Source organism: Cryptomeria japonica, chromosome 8, assembly GCF_030272615.1.
Source record: "Cryptomeria japonica chromosome 8, Sugi_1.0, whole genome shotgun sequence".
NCBI classification, from domain to species: domain Eukaryota; kingdom Viridiplantae; phylum Streptophyta; class Pinopsida; order Cupressales; family Cupressaceae; genus Cryptomeria; species Cryptomeria japonica.
Genome location: NC_081412.1, coordinates 680,395,882 through 680,417,116, shown reverse-complemented (window position 1 = coordinate 680,417,116; position 21,235 = coordinate 680,395,882). Strand labels below are relative to the sequence as shown.

The 21,235-nt window shown below is 37.5% G+C and overlaps 1 protein-coding gene across 1 annotated transcript in view; it reads left to right on the top strand.

The window, feature by feature from the left end:
* The window catches only part of LOC131032398 (receptor-like protein EIX2), a 43,704-nt gene extending 23,062 nt beyond the window's left edge, over positions 1 to 20,642 (top strand). The window contains exons 3-5 of the mRNA XM_059210699.1: positions 18,569 to 18,817; positions 19,592 to 19,774; positions 20,073 to 20,642. Of these exons, the coding sequence (XP_059066682.1) occupies positions 18,569 to 18,817; positions 19,592 to 19,774; positions 20,073 to 20,642 (1,002 nt within the window). The remainder of the gene's footprint in view (positions 1 to 18,568; positions 18,818 to 19,591; positions 19,775 to 20,072) is intronic.
* The last annotated feature ends 593 nt before the right edge of the window (positions 20,643 to 21,235 follow it).

The window sequence follows — 21,235 nt, the reverse complement described above, 5'->3', positions numbered from 1 at the left end:
TTTTAGGCCAGGGATCCAAAGTCCATGTCTTATTTTTCTCAATCTGATCTAATTCTTCTTCCATAGATTTCAACCAAAATTCATCCTTACATGCCTCAATTATTGATACCGATTCAACTTGTGAAATTAAATATACCTCATTAGTTGCCAGTCTTCTTCTTGTCATTACTCTAGTGTTCTTATCCCCAATAATTTGATCTTCTGAATGATTCAATCTCACATACCTAGGAGTCCTCTGACTCACTGTTCCTCTTCCCTATTCTTCAGTTACTATAGAATTCTCTGATACTGCTAGAGTGGCTGGTTCAACACTCTGTTCCTGTAAAGGTGCTACTAGTTCAAATATAATCATTTCCACTGCCGATTCCTTCTCATAAATTTTGTTTTGAGCTCTATTTAGCTCATCCACTTTGACATTAGCACTCTCCACAATTCTCTTCAATTCGTTGTTATAACATCTATATGCCTTTCTTTCATTAGAACAACCAATAAATATGCCTTCATCACATCTAGGATCAAATTTTCCAATGATATCATCTCTCTTGATATAACAATTAGTACCAAAAATTCTGAAATACTTAGCTGTAGGTGTATTGCCAAACCATAATTCATAAGGTGTCTTACTGGTTTCTCCTTTGGTATGTACTCTATTGAATGTATTAATTGTTGTGCTCACTACTTCTCTCCAATAGATATGAGGTAGACTATCTTCCATCATCATTGTTCTAGCAGCATCCAAGATAGTTATGTTCTTCCTTTCCACAACTCCATTTTGTTGAGGTGTCCGAGGAGCGGAAAATTGTCTTCTTATACTAGGCTTCTCACAAAAGTTATTAAACTCACCGGATGTGAATTCTCCACCATGATTTGACCTCAAACATTTAATCTTCAATCCTATCTCAGTTTCCACTTTAGCCTTAAATATTTTAAACTTTTCAAATGCCTCAATTTTTTCCTTTAGAAAAGTAACCGACATCATTCTAGAATAATCATCAATGATTAGCATGAAATATCTATCCTCTTGAAAACTTTTAACTCTAGCAGGGCCACACAAATCAATATGAATAAGATCAAGAACATAATTTGATTTATCTTGTATACTCCTAAAAGAGGTTCTGACATGCTTACCCATTTGAAATTCCTTACATACCAGATTATAGGGCTTCATAATCTTAGGTATATCCCTAACCACCTTAGTTGAACTAATCTTCACAATGCAATCAAAATCACATGACACAACCTTTTATGCCATAGCCAATTCTCATCAATTTGTATAATCAAACATGTCTTCTCATTGGAGTTCAAATGAAGTATGTTACCCATTCCTTCCCATTGCCAAAACAACTAGCAGAATCTTCTATCGGTTCATCATTAGAATCAGTAATGCCTTCCTCATCTGCTATGTAGCATGATTTGTCTCTATTTTTCCTATACTTATACTTGTTCTGATATCCAGGGTTAGGCTTAAATGATCTTTTAACTCTTTCTTCAAATCTTGAATTCCTTTTAGGACATCTAGATGCAAAATGACCAATCTTATTACATGCAAATAATGTAAAAGGTATTTTTCTTTCATACTTACTTCCTACCAGTCCTTTAGGTACTCTTCTAGAAAATAGTGATTTAAGTTGCTCAAAGTCATCATCTTCTCTCTTCATATCTTCCAATTCCTTTGCATATAAAGCTTTCCAATCTTACTTACCAGTTGCAGATGTAGATTCATGAAAAGAAGGTTCAGTCTTCATAGCTCCAGAAGGTCCAAATTCTTCAAGGTCAAATGCAAATAGTTTCCCAACCAAGGTATCTTTGTGGACAGATGTGTTACCCATTATTCTCAACTCATTAATAGCAGTAGCCTTCATTTTATAAGTTGGTGGTAGGGCTCTCAGAACTTTAGAAAAAATTTCATCTTCCCTTAAAGTTCCAACACAACATTGAATTCCCATAACAATCTCATTTACCCTTTCCATGAATGTAGTAATCCTTTCATCTTCTTCCATGTTCATATTTTCATATCTCACCCGATAGCCATCAAGTTTAGCAATCTTCACTATAGGATCATCTTCATTAAGAGTCTCCAACTTATCCCATATAGCCTTTCTAGATGATTTGTCGGTTAATCCCATTATTTGCTGATCAAAAAGTGCATAAAAGAGGGGGTCTCTTTATCTACAATCATTCTCAAGCTCCTTATCCAGGTTTGTCAGAGGAGGATTGCCAGATGTTGGATTATGAGGTGTGACACCATTCTCTATGATCTCCCAAATCTCCTTACCAAGACATTTCAAATGAGTCTCCATCCAAATGTTCCATATTGTGTAATTTCTTCCTTCAAGCCTAAGAATATCTATTCGAAAGATAGCTCTAGATGAATTGGATGAACTTGAATTGTTAGTCACCATAGGATCTTCCTCAAGTAGTTACGATTTTTGCAGAGAGGACCAATGCTCTAATACCAAATGTTAGACAGTTTAAATAAATGGAAGACAACTGAGAGGGGGGGTGAATCAGTTGTCATAGATTACCAAAACCATTAGCAATTAAAAATTTAATACCAGAATAGAAGTTAAACCAATTAAGCATAAACAATAATTACAAAATAAATACCATCCACATGACACCAAGATTTATATGTGGAAAACCTAGCAAAGTGAAAAACCATGTTGGGAAGCCTACCCACAGTCAGATAATCTTGTAGTATGTGAATTACAATTGACAGGTTTGCACTTGCAGGAAGGCCAATAGCCTAGAGCGCACTACTCATCACAAAAGGAGTCTCACTGAATACATATAATCTAGACTACAATCTAGAGAAGTGTTAAATTGCAAAAGATAGCATCTCCTATGCCTGAGTACAGTTCCAGTTAAGCTCAATACTGAAGGACTAAATCCTCTTGCATAAACCCAATTTGATCTCCAATGATCGACCAAATCCTCTACCTGAATGATATTACAATAATCGCACATTACATCCCTTTCCTATAACCATGATCTCTACCATAAATATGATCTACAATGAGATCTTACATCTACATATACAAACCCTCAACCATAAATAATCAAGTCGGCCACTAGAAAATAAACCAATTACAAAACATGTCGGCCTTAGACCGAACAAATAATATCCAACACATAAGACATCTTAGAAATACATCGAGAGGTCCAATCCACACATTACATTAAACTAGTCCATAACCTAGACCAACCGGTACCCAATATAGGTCCACACACTACAACAATAATCTCCATCCGCCAAGTCTCAAACATGATCACCATCAACATCTTGAAACTCCACCAAAATTTGTACCAACAAAACATGCATATCATTAAAGATCTTCATCAAAATCTCTTTTGGTGAAATTCTCACCAAAACTAGAAACCAGGCTTCTAGGCAAATAGGATAGAATCTGATCACCAGACCAAAACCAGCTTACTGAATATGAACATGAGTATCATGAATAAGATAGTTCCATAATAAAATCATACTCGAGCCTACTAGATCATGCCAGTTTCAAATCAACCAGAAACTACTCAACCTACTAGGACCAGAAGAGTGCCAGTAAAGCATCAAAACAACTAGTGTTGACATCAATGACAAAACATCAATGCAACACATAATCAATTCCACCTAATGGCCAACAAAATAATGGAAGATTTCAAGAGAATCAGTGTAGATGAGGGTAGGATGTTTGCAAGTCAAGATGGAGTTCTAATTTTACTAGAATAGGTTATAGAAGATGTAGTGGCCTTTGATGCAATTAGGAAATGAAAGGGCCAACAATTTAGTTAAGAGGAAGTAAGGTTGGCATTCAAAGAGTCTGATTTTGTAGATGATTATGCAACCTTGGCAATATGGGCATTAGAGGAAGGACCTAGAAAGCCTAACATTATCTCAACTTAATGGGAGGCCTTATTGTAAAGAGAGCATCTGACACATCAAGTGTGGAGGCTACAAAGTTGAATGTTGATGTTGCTAAATTGGGTCATGAAACTGCAAAGAGAGAAGCCTTGGAAAAGGCAGAGTTAATGAGAAAATTTGACAAGATTTTCAATGATTACAATGTAGTTCAACAAAAGTATGTGGAGTTTCAAATGAGACTGCAACTCCTTGAGAAAGAATAGACAAGAATCTCCTCTTCTTCAATTAGAGGGACATCAACACCATCAACATCTAGGTCATTACCTATTATCCATGAAGAAGAAACAGGTCAACCTGGCATCAATGTTGATATCCCCAATATATCATTGGTCCCATATGATGATGATGAGCCTGAAGCCACTAGATCTATTGATCCAACTCAATCTCAGCTCTTGGAGAAGATTATTTTATTAGTAAATAAGTTGAAGGAATCAAAAGATCAATGAGTCGAGCAACAAAAGGAGATAGTTACCTTAGTGCTAACTCATTTAAATGAAAAGGTTGGTAGTAGACTTAACAACATTCATGCCTTGTATTCTTTATTATTTAATGTTATTTAGAAATTTGATGATGACAAAGAGATGGCAGTTCCCTTGTTCACAAAATGGTTGCAAAGGGGAAATGAGCTCAGAATAATGTCTATGGATTCTAAGTATCATGCTAACCAACACTCCAACCAACTTATTTGTTGGTAAAATCAATGGAGGAGGCCCAAATTTTGCCAGAAAATATAGAAAGAAAGATAAGGGAGCTGATGAGAAATTTCAGTGAGTTGAGTGAAACTCTTTTGCCAGATATTGAGGATGAAAATGGGGTAGTCAAGCCTTTACAATTTTGGAAAGAGGAGGCAGAGAGAGTCATCAGTACCCATGTAAATTTAATATGTGAAGGGTTGAACATGGATATGCTAGAGGATAGCATGGACAAAATAATTGCCACGGGGTGATTTTTTTAATCTTTTGAAAGAGAGGCAAATCAAGTAGCCATTAAATACACTTCATATAGAGCTAAAGTTGATGAAGTCATGAGCTATGAATGTCCATTTGATGAAGAGTACAATGGATGGAGTAGGATGTCTCTCAATAATGAATAAGGGTTGTAAACAGTTTGATATAACTATTTTTGTCTTCTAGTAGTAGATATCTTTTTGAACCGAAACAACAGTGATGGCGGTAAAATACATCATGAGTTTTAGAGAAGCAGATGCATATTTTGATATTGGTTATAACTAATCAATGATGGAATATTATTGTAACAAACTTCAGGTATGTTTAATCATCTTGATGACAGGTGTCTCCTCTGGCCTAAAGCTTGTTAGCTCCCTTTTTTTCTATAAAACGAAATTTAGGGCTATGAGACGGGGTTTCGATTTTGGTCCCTTGAGTGTTTCGAAATTTTGGTTCCAGTAGTCTAGGTGAAACGAGTGAATTTTAAATTCATTCATAGAGTAAATAGAAAGAGTCTTGTGTCTAGTTTTTTGTAGGTTCTTGAAGGAGTTAAATGTAAATTGTGTTTTGATAGAGATGGCTAATTTATTCAATATAAATATAATTCAAATCTATTTCTCTGCAGTGTATTATTCTACCATATTTTGAATGAATAGAATCAAGATTTTTCTCATTCATTGCACTATTGTGGTGTATGTATTTTCTATTCATGCTTTGGTCTAAGGGATCAATTAAATGCTTGAGTAGAAATGCAGAGTGGTAGGGCTATTGCATGGATTTTGATAAGTAGTTTGGGTTGGGGTTGCAAATGTGATACATTGCAAGGCAATACTATCTTAGTTCTATATGTTGTTGGATAAAATTCTATTAGAATTCATTTTTATTTCATATGAATTTATGTACCCAATCGAGTAAGGCATTGATTGTAGCTTATATATGTCTTTAGTTTCAATTTTCTGTTCGAATTCACTAGAAACTTGCTATAATTGGTTAAATATCATAATATATTTGATTTTTATGTATGTTTCTATGTGCACATAATCATCTCATGCTCCAATTGGTTGAGGATCACTAAGGAAATTTCCATTCTTGATCATTCTCCCTTTCTGTTGACCCTTTATATGAGATTACCTTCTTAGTTTTATGCCTAATTTGTGAATATGGCACAAAGATCACAAATTTGCTAAGGGATTACCCTCCTAGGTCTTGCAAAGCCCAAAGTGTAGAAGTATTTGCATATCCTTGTTGTAGTTGGTTCAAGTCTGAAGGATATTTTTGAGGAATCAACTTGGTCTCTTCCTTGTAGTAGTGTAAACCAGTTTTCAAGCACCAACAAAAATGGCGACTCTGCTAAAGATTAGTTGTTTGGAATCTCTGGAAAAGAATTGAGTTGTAATTAATTTCTAGATTGACCCATCTGAGTCACCAACAAAAATAAAGACTCTGTTGGGGAGTAATGCATAATTGCAGTCAGTCTTGTCACCCATTTGGGAAAATTGCATTGAGTTTTCATTGTGTTTCTGTGATTTGATGGTTGAGCCCACAGTTTTGTGTTTCTGGTTCATTTTTTTTTGTGAAAAGGGTGTTCTATGTTTTCATGAGAAAGACATTTCAGTTTGTGAGTAAGGTTCACAAATTTCTTTCAAAGATTACCAAGTAGTGTGGTATTTGGTATCCCAAAGCAATTTGTGTGGCGACTTTGAGGTCTTTGTGCCAATGCATATATTTTTAAATAGTTCTAACAAATTTGTGAAGGATTTTGGTACTATGAGTAAAGAAAATAACACCAGAGGTTACATGAGGTTACATCCTGAAGAGAAGTTGGAAGAGCTTCATGGAGCTCTACAGAGAAATGAAACAAGAATAAATGTAGAAACTAGCACCGCTCCCTCGTCATGGAAACCTAAGCACAAGAATGCAAATAAATCACATTTAAATCCTATTCCTAAAGTTCATACATCGTCTTCTAAATTTTTTAAATCAAATAGCTAAGGATTTTTCAATTCCTTATTTTATACACTTATTCATGAAGAGGTGCAACCACATAGAAAAGAAGTTACTCAAGTTTAGTATTCAGAAAAGAAGAGACATCAGAGTAGAAGTAGAAGTCACCAAAGTGAAAATGCTATTGGTGTACCTCCTCCTCTGGGTCTCACAATATATTTTTCTCATGGTTATGAGTCAATTCAAGAACAAGGTAATGTGAACTTAACTGATTTAGATGATACTTCCAGATCTGAGATAAATTTACTAGATCCTGAAGAAGTTTTTGGATACATAGACACAGTGAGAAGGAAACTCCAAGAACAAATAAATTTGAGAAATAAGAGAGAAAAAGAAAAGGAATCTGAAGTCATTAGAGCTATAATAGAAAGAGACGGTCTAATATGACAATTGGAAACACTTAAAGCAATGACTTAGAAAAATGTTAAGCCTAGTGTTGAGGGTCCCATTCTAAGAGAGATCTTAGAGAAAACATGTGAGAAAATTACAAAAAGAAAAAGCTAAGAGTAATGTAGAAAACCAAAGGTTAATAGATTCTAGTCAGCCAAGTGCTCGGATTCCTAAATTAGATCTGGATAAAGGAAAACAAAAGGTATCTTGTATTAAGATAGATGATAAAATATCTTCAAGTATCCTAGATTTGAGTCAAGAATTATCCTAAGTTGACATTGAGCTAGAAAGAGCTAGGATAGAAAATAAAACTCTTGCAAAAGAGTTGAAGAGAATTGAAATGGAACCTCAAATGCAGAGATGAAAAGGAAAATTGATTTCCTTAAGTTGTCGACATTAAATAATACTTCATTCATTGTTGGCCCATCTAAAATTCAGGCTATTTCTGGTACGGTTTCTACAACAACACCAAATGTTAGTACAAGTACTCCTGCCCAAAATGTTCAGAATACCTAGAATGCTGGAGTTGCAATTATTGGGTAGGGAAGTCAAGTGGCTACTCAAAGAATTAGTCAACACCAACTTTCTAAAGATTTTAATACTACTACTCGGGTTAGAATGAGAACAAATACTAGTGCTACAACAAATGTTATAGGACAATTTGTTTTTGGACAGTTTCAAAGAAGACATATTCATCTAGAAAGATATAGCTAGTTGCATTTCGATGGGATCCCTAGATATCCTAATGCAATCCCAAATGATGTAAGGGATAAATTCAATAATTTTGCAGGGAATAATTCTATTATTGCTGAGGAACATCTGAGGGCATTAATTGATAAGTTAAATGACTATGAAGTGGGGCATGAGGATGTTGTCATGAAACTATTTGTGCAATCTCTAATAGAGGATGTTATGGATTGGTACAGAGGGTTACCAACTACAAGTATCAGTTCCTGGGAAGAATTTGAGAGGTGTTTCAAAGAGAAGTATGGTGATAAAATGAATGCAAGCTTGATGTTAAATGAATTCAATAACATAAAGAATTTGTTAAATGAGGATGTGGCTCATTTTCATATCAAGTTTCAAAAGGCCATGCATAAGTTGTTTTAGGTTTTAAGGTTGGATGATAATCTTTGTCTCACCACATATACGAATGCATTTGATGCAAAAATGGTGTACATCCTTAGAGATAAAGATCCTCAAACTCTTAGAGATTCTTATAGAATAGCCATTAATGTTGAAGGGAATAGAAGAGCTTTAGGTAAGCTTGGAAGAAGAGAGGATCCTAGATTTTTTAATAGTGCAAAGGACAAAGTTGAAAAGTCTTTAGGGTAAAAACCTAAAGAGGAAGATGATGGAAATGGGAATGGGATAGACTAGCCTAGTCTATGCTCCTTGATCCTCTCCTTGGATCACCAGGTGTTTCTACCACACCCTAGGGTCTCTAGGACTTCCCTTTCTTGTGGAATCCCTTGACCTTGCCCAATCCACCCACCAACAATCTATGATTTTCCTCCCTAAGTCACATCTACTCACAAGCACCAAAAAAGCCTCACATAGGCTAATAAGGGTTTAGCTCCTTCTTCACCTCCTTAGGTCCTAGCAAGGTTAGGACAGGTCTCTGACATGGTTATCCATCCATTCAAGTGCCCCCAAGAGGTTTTAATCTTCCAACTCCTTACCGATCTCACTATTTTTCTTTTTTCCTACAAAATAGGGCTACAAGGAATGTGCCTAATTAGGCATCCAATCCGGACTTTTAGGGCTCCCTCTTGCAAATGATGCACATACTTGTGAAACTTCCTAGAAGAAATACTAATCATTTGGAAAGGGCTCAAATATTTTTCTATTTTTGGGCCTCCAAGTGTTCGTACACTGCCCCAAGTGAATTTTGGGGTTTTTGAGGGTTTTTTACAAGGGTTTTAAGGCCTGCCTAGGTCATAGTGATGGTTTATTGACTTTTCCACCTTACCTAGATTGGTGGAAGCTCCTCCTTCTCACTAATGGTGCATCACACATCCCTCTACACCTCCTCCAAAGGGTTCCTCCCTCCTTTTCTTCCCTTGCTCTCATGGACCTCTGCAACTTCAACCCTTCCTAGCCGGGCATAGTCTAGTCTCGCCTAGGAGTGGGTCTTTGGAAGACTTCCCTACATTTTCAAGGGCCCTTATTGATTTGAAGTAATTTATAGGGTTTTTACTCCTATTCTCCATGGTTTCATGGTGATTCCACAATGGGGATAGGAGTTATCATTCCATTTCACAAAACAATCCAAAACTGGACAGTGACAGAGTACTTCACAAAGATAATTACAAACACACAAAAACCTACACAAGAACCTACCCTAAGTGCTCAAAATGAAAGTATAAGTACAATTCAAGATTCAAAACACCATTTAGTTAAAGAAACAATCCATTATCAACCTGTTAATGCTTCATTTGTGCTGACTGGCAACAAGAACCCAGTCATAGTCAAGGTCTCTACTCTTGGCCATACAATCTGACATCCAACCCATAATTTTAGGGTTTGAAACATATGTAGTATCCTTTCCCTAGTCTATGTGCCAAAATTAGGGTTGTCCATGCTAAGCTAAGGTTTTTGACCTATTAGGTGGAAAAGTTGCTTGACAACTTTGAAAAGTTGTCATGCAACTTTTTGCAACTTTTGAGCAACTTTTCCAAAGTTGCTTTTCTTAACTCCTAGGCCTACATTGGGTTATCCTATGGGAACCACCATGCTAAAAGGACCCCAAACTCATCCATGGCACACATAACCTCTCCTCCACAAGAAATGAGAACTTAGGACCTAAATTAGGACATAATTTAGACTAATGAGCTCATGGCTCTTATTACATTTACAATGGCTTCATAAAGAAGCAAAACACCAACAAAAACCAAAAAGAGGAAGACCTAAGAAGGGTGCTCCTACGCCATACTCCCCCTCTACACAAAATTTAAGGAATTGAGGGAGAAATGAGAGTCAGGTCAATACCAAGTTTCTTGAACTTTCCATCTTCAACCCAAGTGGCTTCAGACTCAGGTTGACCTACGAACTTCACCAAGTGTTCCATATAGACCTGGTGTCTAGTAGAATTTTTCACCCTTGACTCCAAGATCTCCTCTACTATGGGCTGCTTCATTTGAGGTAAAGCATTCACATCCAAGTCTTGTAGTATCTTGGCTTGATTCTCAACTTGTCTTGCTATTTCACCCTTGTATAGTATCAAGTCAACAACATTGAAGACTGGTGATATAGCCAAATCTGAAGGAAGATCAACCTTGTAGGCCTTATCACCATATTTGGATAGAATTCTACAAGGTCCTACCCTCTTCATTTGTAGTTTAGTAGGCTTGCCACTTTGCATTCTAGCTTTTCTCAGATGGACCATCACATAGTCACCCACTTTGAACTGAACCTCTCTCCTTCTTTCATCCACTTTTGCTTTTAGTTTCTGAGTAGACTCTAGGATGTCTTTCTTGACCTGTTCTTGGACTTCCTTGATGGTTTGAGTGAATTCCTCTGCTTGGCCACTCTTCATCTCTATGGAACCAAGTTCTCTAAGTTCACACACTCCCCTTGGATGTCTACCATAGACAACCTCAAAAGGACTCCTTCCAGTGGTCCTATCTACACTATCATTATAGGCATACTCTGCTTGGAGAATGACTAGATCCCATGTCTACCCATACTCCTTGGTTAGACACCTCAACAAGTTGCCTAACACCCTATTAATGACTTTAGTTTGACCATCAGTTTGTGGATGGTATGCTGAGATAAATGATAAATTGTTCCCTAATCTTTTCCATAAGGTTTGCCAAAAATGGCCCATGAACTTGTTGTCCCTATCTGAAACAATACTTAGTGGAAGTCCATGAATCCTTACAATCTCCTTAAAGAAGAGATGTGCAACATAGCTAGCATCATGAGTAGTTTTACATGGAATGAAATGGCTCATCTTAGAAAACCTATCTACTACCACATAGATGCTATCCATACTTGTCTTTGTCTTGGGGAGTCCTACTACAAAGTCCATGCTCACACATTCCCAAGGCCTATTTGGGACCGATAATGGTTGATAGAGGCCTGCATTACTTGATCCTCCTTTTGCCCTTTGACACACACCACATTGCTCCACATACTTTCTCACATCTCTTGGGAACTTGGGTCAATAATAGTACCTCTGTACTAGATCCAAAGTTTTGTTGACTCCAAAGTGTCCACTTAGACTACCATTGTGTTTTTCTTGGATGAGGTTTTCTCTCATGGATCCTCTAGGCACACATAACTAATTACCTTTGAACAAGAGGCCATTTGGGAGAGTTTAATCTACATAATCACCATGAAAATTATTCTCAAACTCCTTGCAAACCTTGTAGGCTGATGAGAAGTCTTCATCTACTTCATAGAGGTCCTTGAAACCTTCTATTCCTATGCTCTACAATTGCAACTCTTGAATAGTTAACAACTTCTTGCTTAAGGCATCTGCCACCTTGTTGAGTTACCCCTTTTTATGCTTGATGGTGAAGGTGAAGGATTGGAGGTATTCCATCCATTTCAAATGTCTATTTCTAAGCTTCTCTTAAGTGTTAATGTAACTCAAAGCCTAGTTATCTTTGAACACCACAAATTCCTTTGGGAGTAGGTAATGCCTCCACTTCTTGAGAGACTGAACTAGTGCATACAACTCTAGGTCATAGGCTGAGTACTTCTTCTTGGCCTCATTAATCTTCTCACTGAAGAATGCCACAGGCCTTCCTTCTTGACTCAAAACACCCCCTACTGCAATGCCACTTGCATCACTTTCCAATGTAAATAGCTTGTCAAAAGTAGGTAAGAGTAGGATGGGTTTTGTGGCTATTTCTTGCTTCAATAATTGGAATGCTTTATCAGCCTATTCAATCCACTTGAATTTGTTTTTAGGCCTCCTTTTATGGTGTCAAGTACTGGTGCACATATGCCATTGAAATTCCTCACAATCTTTCTATAGAATTGGGCTAAACCATGGAAGCTCCTAACTTTAGTCCCTGTTCTAGGGGCAGGCCAATTCAAGATTGCCTCCACTTTGCTTGGATCCATCTTCAAGGTTCCCTTAGACACCACAAATCCCAAGTAGACCAACTCTTGCTTCAAAAAGTCACACTTCTCTAAGTTGATTGCCAACTTCTCTTCATGCAACCTGTCTAGGACTAACCTTAGATGTTCGAGGTGCTCCTCTTTGGTTCTACTATAGATGAGTATGTCATCTAAGTATACCACCAAAAACCTACCCGTGAAGTCCTTTAACACCTCATTCATCAACCTCATGAAGGTTCTTGGGGCATTAGTAAGCCCAAATGGCATCACAAGACATTCATACAACCCTTCTATGGTCTTAAAAGCAGTCTTCCAGTCATCCCCCTCCTTAATTCTAATTTGATGATAACCACTTTTAAGGTCCAACTTGGAAAAATACATGGCACCTCCTAAACAGTCCATCAGATCCTCTATTCTAGGAATAGGAAATCTGTACCTTATGGTGATCATATTGATTTCCCTTGAATCAGTGCAAATTCTCCACTTGCCTCCCTTCTTTGATGCTAACACTACCGAGACTGCACATGGGTTGATGCTCTTCTTGATCAGTCCTTGTTCCAACAACTCCTGTACTTGCCTTGTCACCTCCTTGTTTTGGTCAGATGTGAGCTTATATGTAACTTTATCAGGTAGGGATGCATTGGGAACAAAGTCTATTTGATGGCTTATAGACCTTCTTGGTGGAAGTGTTGTAGGTGCTCCATCACTCACTATGTCCTTATACTCTTGCAACATTTGCTTCACCTCCTTGGGTACCTCTGCCTGCAACTTGTCTTCCTCCACCTTTGGCTTCACAAAGATGGCACACCTCACTGTCTCCTCCTCATGTAGCAAGTGTGAGAACTCTTTACCAGTAGTCAATGAGACACAAGGTGTTCTTGAGGTTCCCTCATCATTCTCTGTTAGAGACTAAATCTTAAAGGTTTTGCTATCCTTCTTGAAGGAAATGGAGTTCTCCTCTCCATCATAGATCACCTTCCTATCAAATTGCCAGGGTCTACCTAGCAGTAGGTGATAGGCATCCATGGGTAACACATCTCAAAGGATCTTATACTTGTATCCTCCAATAGAGAACTCTACCCAAGTCTGTTTATTGATAAGAACACTCTGCTCTTGGTTCAACCATGTCACCTTGTAAGGGCTAGTGTGGGGTATCCTTGTGAGTTTCAACTTCTTGGCAGCCTCATCTGATATTATGTTATCAGTTGACCCTGAATCAACTATCACCTTGCAAACTTTACCAAGGATCTTGCATCTCACCAAGAACAATGCTCTCCTATGCTTAGGTTCATCCTTAACCAGCTGTCTTATCAAGACTCTATTGAACATCATATTTTCTCCAATCTCTGATTCAATATGGTCCACCTCAGGTGTCTTGCTACTTGATGTGTCTTCATGAGCATAAGCAACCCTCTTTCCATTGTTTGATGAGGTAGGCTTGTTAGGACATCTATAGGTCGGGTGTCCCAGTTGACCACAGTTGTCGCATTTCATGGTTGCAAAGTAGGAGTTACCCCTACTAGTACCTCTACCCCTACTTGGACCCCCTTGTGCCCCTCTTCCTCTAGAATGGCCTCCTTTGAGATTGGTTTCATTGCTATGTTCAATCAACTTGGATTATCCTTGGTTCCTTTGCTCATTTGCCTTGCTTTGGTAACCACCTCGGTGATTCATTTGATCTCTACCTCTGCCTCTACCCCTGTTATTAGAGTCTCCCTTCCTTTTGTTCCTCTCTTCCACCTTAGCAATGAGCTGATGACATTTTTGGACAATGGTAGGAGTCCATAGGCTTATTTCCTCTTGAATGTTCCACTTTAGGCCACTTAGATACCTAGCCACCTTGATAGATTCCTCTTCTTGGACTTTGGATCTAAGACAAAGCTTTTGAAACTCGTCTATGTAGGAGGTCACATCAAGGTCTTTTTGCTTCAATCCCTATCTCTTCTTATGAAGTTGGACTTCATAATCCTCTGGTAAGTAGTTTTCCTTGATCTTACTCACCATGGCCTTCCAACTTGCAATAGGTAGCTTCCCCATGCTAACTCTCTTTTCTTGCAGGTACTTCCACCATGTCAAGGCTGCTCCCCTTAGTCTTGATTTGGCAACCTTAACCTTTTGAGCTTTTGTCACTCCTTCACACTCAAAGTGGTTCTCCATACCCTCAATCCATTCCATGACAGTGTCAATGTCCATCCTTCCACTGAAATGTGGCAATCTTTCAAAAGCTTTGGTATTCACAGCCTTAATGGCCTTTACAAAAGGTTCTTCATTGATCAAGGGGTCTGGTTTAGGTATAATGTCATCTATGTCAATTGTTTCCTTGCCTTTATCCTTGGTGTCCTCACCCCAAGGTTCATGTGTCCTCTGATCAACCACTTCTTGCAGCTTGTCCCTTATCTCACTCATAGCTTCTTCAAGGACTCTATTCTTCTCCTTCTGCTCTTCTACCTCCCTAGCCAGCTTTGCATTAGTGACCATTACATTCTCCCCTACTAATTCACTAGAATATAGAGACATGCACGGTCCACCAAATCTTTAACTACTCCGATACCAATTTGATGGGAATGGGAATGGGATAGACTAGCCTAGTCTATGCTCCTTGATCCTCTCCTTGGATCACCAGGTGTTTCTACCACACCCTAGGGTCTCTAGGACTTCCCTTTCTTGTGGAATCCCCTACCCTTGCCCAATCCACCCACCAACAATCTATGATTTTCCTCCTTAAGTCACATCTACTCACAAGCACCAAAAAACCCTCACATAGGCTAATAAGGGTTTAGCTCCTTCTTCACCTCCTTAGGTCCTAGAAAGGTTAGGATAGGTCTCTAACATGGTTATCCATCCATTCAAGTGCCCCCAAGAGGTTTTAATCTTCCAACTCCTTACTGATCTCACTATTTTGCTTTTTTCCTACAAAATAGGGCTACAAGGAATGTGCCCAATTAGGCCTCCAATCCAGACTTTTAGGGCTCCCTCTTGCAAATGATGCACATACTTGTGAAACTTCCCAAAAGAATTGCTAATCATTTGGCAAGGGCTCAAAAAAAATTTTGGTTTTGGGCCTCCAAGTGTCCGTACACTGCCCCAGGTGAATTTTGGGGTTTTTGAGGGTTTTTTACAAGGGTTTTAAGGCATGCCTGGGTCACAGTGATGGTTTATTGACTTTGCCACCTTATCTGGATTGGTGGAAGCTCCTCCTTCTCACCAATGGTGCTTCACACATCCCTCTACACCTCCTCCAAAGGGTGCCTCCCTCCTTGTCTTACCTTGCTCTCATGGACCTCTGCAACTTCAACCCTTCCTAGCTGGGCACAGTCTAGTCTCGCCTAGGAGTGGGTCTTTGGAAGACTTCCCTACATCTTCAAGGGCCTTGCTTGCTTTGAAGTAATGTACAAGGTTTTTACTCCTATTCCCCATGGTTTCATGGTGATTCCACAATGTGGATAGGAGTTATCATTCCATTTCACAAAACAGTCCAAAATTGGACAGTGATAGAGTACTTCACAAAGATAATTACAAACACACAAAAACCTGCACAAGAACCTACCCTAAGTGCTCAAAATGAAATTATAAGTATAGTGCAAGATTCACAACACTATTTAGTTCATAAAAAAATCCATTATCAACCTGTTAATGCTTCATTTGTGCTGACTGGCAACAAGAACCCAATCACTGTCAAGGTCTCTACTCTTGGCCATATAATCTGACATCCAACCCATCATTTTAGGGTTTGAAACATATATAGTATCCTTTCCCCAGTCTATGTGCCAAAATTGGGGCTATCCACGCTAAGCTAAGGTTTTTGACCTATTAGGTGGAAAAGTTGCTTGACAACTTTGAAAAGTTGTCATGTAACTTTTTGCAACTTTTGAGCAACTTTTCCAAAGTTGCTTTTCTTAACTCCTAGGCCTACATTTAGTTATCCTATGGGAACCACCATGCTAAAAGGACCCCAAACTCATTCATGGCACACATAACCTCTCCTCCACAAGAAATGAGAACCTAGGACCTAAATTAGGACCTAATTTAGACTAATGAGCTCATGGCTCTTATTACATTTACAATGGCTTCATAAAGAAGCAAAACACCAGCAAAAACCAAAAAGAGGAAGACCTAAGAAGGGTGCTCCTGCACCAAAAGACAAATGGGATGAGGTACTTAATACCTTGAAGGATTTAAAATTGACTATGGCAAATAATAATAAGGGTCCTATACCAGAAAAGTGACAGTTTAATAAATTTAATAGACCACCAATATTGTAGGATTATCCCTACAACACCAATGGAAAATATGGAAAAATAGTTTAGCAGCAAAAGAATAAGGAGGAGCATCAAACTCATGATCCATTGCAAAATCACATAGTGAATGTTGTAGAGGATATACTTTGGTGTGTTGCTTGTCTATCACCTCGTTCACTTGAATATTGTGCTATTGCACAATTTATTTCTGTCAAATATGAGTTACATGAAGAAGGAGAAGGAACCTTTGAGGATGATAATATTGATTGTCTCATGACTACTTCTTACCTTGGAGGGGCAGAATATTCTTCTGATATTGAAACCCAGGACTTGGATATAGATCATCAAAGGAAAATAAGTGAGTCATACCATCAACAAGTTTTTTTTCTGATAATGAGTTATGTGTTGATGATCGAATGTGTAATGTTGAACAAGGAGAGAGTTTTGTATCCTTGACGAGACCTTTAGATGAATAAATTTCCAAGATAATAGTTGCTATGATAGCTCAGATTAAAAGTAATTATCAATTAAGAAATAAAATAATTGGTGAAGATTAGGGCAAGCCTTCTGGTTTATTTATCAAAGAATTGAAAAATAAAGGAAAGGAGGTGAAGGAGGATAAGTCAGGGAAAGATGCAATCAAAATTAAGGAGGTCAAGAAAAAGGAGTGGGCTAAGAAAGATTAGATTGTAAAGCCCAGTGAGGAAACTACTTCACTCAAAATGAAAACAAAAATAGTCGAAAGGTCTTTTGTACCTATTGGAAATGACATGAAGTACAAACATAATGTTGGAGGAAACAAACCAAAGAATCATGAAGAACAATTAGGTATGTCTCTTGAATTTCTATATTACACACTTGTTGATATGCTTCAGTTGATTTCTCAGATTATGGTTAAAATTCCTTTATAAGAAATGTTAAGAATTGAGTAGAATGGAGAGAAAGTCATGGTCTGGTTCAAGGGTGTTTCTTTTTCTGATAATATTGAATATGAGAATGTTTCTCATAATGTAAAGGAACAAGTAAATAAGATTGAAACTAAAGATAAAGATCTAGGAGGAATGATTTCTCAGATTCCCCAATTTTATCTTGAAAACAGAGTAGATGAGAGCCTTGAAAATGTGGACCCTTTCTTTCTAAGTGTTATCATAAATGGAGGAGTCCTAAAAAATTGTATGATTGATTTTGGGGCTTCAAACAATGTCATGCTAGTGAGAATAATGCAATCCATGGGTTTAAAAGTAGATACTCCTCAGGGTAGATGTTGTGCTATGGATTCAAGAGAAGTGCTTGTGATAGGTACTATAAGGGAACTACCTTATAAACTTGTTGACTTCCCTAAGAATGAGTTAACCATGAGTATCCTATTTGTGGACATCCCATTGCATTATAGGATGTTGTTGTCAAGAAAGTGGAGTGCCTCTATGGGTGGAAGTTTGCAGTGTGACTTATCTTATGATAACTTTTGTATTGATGGCAGAAATGTAAAGGTTTTAAGAGAATCTAGGGTACCATATATGACGATGCAAGTAGAAAACTATGATGAGGACATGACTTGTTTTGTGGACACATAAATCAATACATTTAGAGTTAAGTATTCTCCACAAAAGAAAAAAGAACAACCTGCACCATTGGATGAGGAAGTAGAGAAATCATCAGGTGATGACAATTTATGGACGATGTATTTTGATGGAGCCAGTTATATGGAAGGATCGGGTGCAGGTGTATTATTCATATCACCACATGGAGGAACTTTGAAATTTTCTTTTACTTTGTCCTTTGCATGCACAAATAATGTGGTAGAGTATGAAGCATTGTTGTTAGGATTGAGATTAGTTGAAAAACATGGGATAAATAATCTCAAAGTCATTGGAGATTCTAAATTAGTCATACCCCAAATTAGATCTAAGTATGCATCAAAAAATAAAAGTTTGAAGCAGTATAGAAATGTTGTATGGGATCAAATTGATATTTTTTATGCATTTGGTATTGTCTAGAAGGAAAGAAGCCATAACAAAATGGTAGATCTACTAGCAAATATAGCTTTAAGGCCAGAGGATATCAGTTTTGCTGGAATCTTGAAAATTGGGGTTCAAATGAGGCCTTCAGTCCCTAACAATATTGAAAGCTGGCAGGTTTTCAATGATGATGATGACATCTTAAAATTTCTACATTGTGTAAATGAATATGAAAATAGTGCCTTTGTACAAACAATAGATGATAAAGAAACAATCTTTGGGAAGGAGGTGATTCAATTCAAGACAAAAAAAATTCCCAAAGGTCTGATTGTCCTAGAAATGGTGTTTGATAGTTAGGATAAGGCCAAGGTTGCTACCACTATCCCACACCCTGAGGATTTAGAGGAAGTTAACCTTGGGATAGAAGGAGCCCCAAGGAAGGTGTATATTGGAAAGAAGATGTCACCCAAGGTAAGGAAAATGCTGATTGATTTGTTGAGAAAATATAAGCATGTCTTTGCTTGGTCATATGATGATCTGGAGGCTTATAGGGAAGATTTATTTCAACATGAAATTCCTTTGAAGGAAAATGCTAAGCCTTTCAAACAGAAGCAGAGACCTATTAATCAAACCTTAGCACCTAAAATGCAAGAAGAGCTTATCAAGTTAAGGGATGTTGGGATTATAAAACCTATCAGACATTCATCATGGGTGTCAAACTTGGTACCTATGAGGAAAAAGAATGGAGATATCAAATTGTGTGTTGATTTTAAGAACTTTAATATATCTTCATTAATATACAACTATCCATTGCCCAATATGGAAGCAATGCTACAAAGGGTGACAGGATATGAGATTTTGTCTATGATGGATGAATTTTTAGGGTAAAACCAAGTAATGGTCAAAGAATCAGAGAAGTACAAGAAAACATTCACTACGCCTTGGGGAACTTATGTTTATGTAAGAATGCCTTTTGGTTTAACAAATGCAAGAGAAAGATTTCAAAGAGCAATGTATGTTTCATTTTCTAACATTATAAATGTGTTCTTAGTTGTATATCAGGATGATTTAACAACTTATTCCAAGAAGGAAAGTGATCACTATGGTCACCTTGAAAAAATCTTTGACAGGGCTGTTGAATATGGAATATCTTTAAAACCAAAGAAATGTGCTTTTGGGGTTACTGTGGGTAAGTTGTTGGGTCACATTGTTTCAAAAGATGGTATAAGGATTGACCCCAAGAGGGTAGTAGAAATTGACAAGGTCCCTCAGCCCAAAAAGTGAAAGGTATCCAATCATTCTTTGGCTAGAATAATTTTTTCAGAAGCTTTGTTACAAATTTTGCTGAAATTAGTAAGCCTATATCCAAGATGTTGAAGAAAGGTGCAAAGATAGAATGGGAGGGAGAGCCAGCCAAGGAATTCTAGGAGATCAAGAAGGCTATTAAGAATGCACATGTTCTAAAGACACCTGATTATGGAAAACCTATGCAATTTTCTCATTTGCATCTTTTCATACTGTTGTTGCTATCTTGCTGCAAAAGAACTTAGAGGGTTTTGAACAACCTATAGCATTTTTTAGTAAGTCCTTGCAAGATGCAAAGATAAAGTATGATTTGAATGAGAAGAAGGCCTATGCACTAGTAAAGGTAGTTAAAGCTTTTAGGAGTTATCTAATGGGAGCAACATTGGTTGCATATGTGCCTAGTGCTGAAATCAAAGACATTTCCACACAAGAGGAAGTGTCTGGAAGAAGATGTAGATGGACCAATAGGATCCAAGAATTCAATATTGATATCCAAATCAATAAGTTAGTGAGAGGACAAGGATTGGCTAAATTAATGGCTCAGAGTAATCTGGATGCCAATCAAATAAATATTGTAGAAGAGGAACATAGAGCTTATGTCTGTGCTATAGATGGTTGTGATTGGTATGATGATATTATATACTACTTGCAGAAGAGGAAATGTCCTGAAGATATGGCTGAAAATAAAAGGAGGACATTAAAATTACATGCCATAAAGTATGCCATAGTTAATGGGAAACTTTTGTGGAGAAATAGTGATGGTGTCATGCAAGAATGTGTTGACCAGGACCAGGCTCAAAGGTTATAGTTTGAATTACATGGTGGAGTTTGCAGAGGGCATTATATGGCCAAGACAACTGCACACAAGATATTAAGCATTAGGTTTTGGTGGCCAACAATTTTCAAGGATGCACATCAGTTAGTCAGAAGATGTGATCCATGCCAAAGGTTTGCAAGAAAATTAAAATTTTTCAAGAAATCTGCCATTGAAACCTATAAATGTCCAAGATCCTTTCCAACAATGGGGTATAGCTTTTATTAGAGAGATAACAAGTAAATCTAGTAGTGGTCATTCTTGGATTTTGGTAGCCACTGATTATTTCACTAAGTGGGTTGAAGCCATACCTACTAGAAAAGAAACAAGTAAGGTGGTAATTGATTTTCTCACAGATAATATATTGACTACATTTGGATGTCCAAAGCGAATAGTCTCTGAAAACGCCATAATTTTAAGGTGAGAGGAATATGAAAAATTTTGCAACAAATATGGTATCCAAATCTCATACTCATCACCTTACCACCCACAAGGAAATAGACAAGTTGAATCAAGCAATAAGAGCTTGATGGAGATTATCAAAAGAATCCTAGAGAAAAGCAAGAAGGCTTGGGATTCAAAGCTAA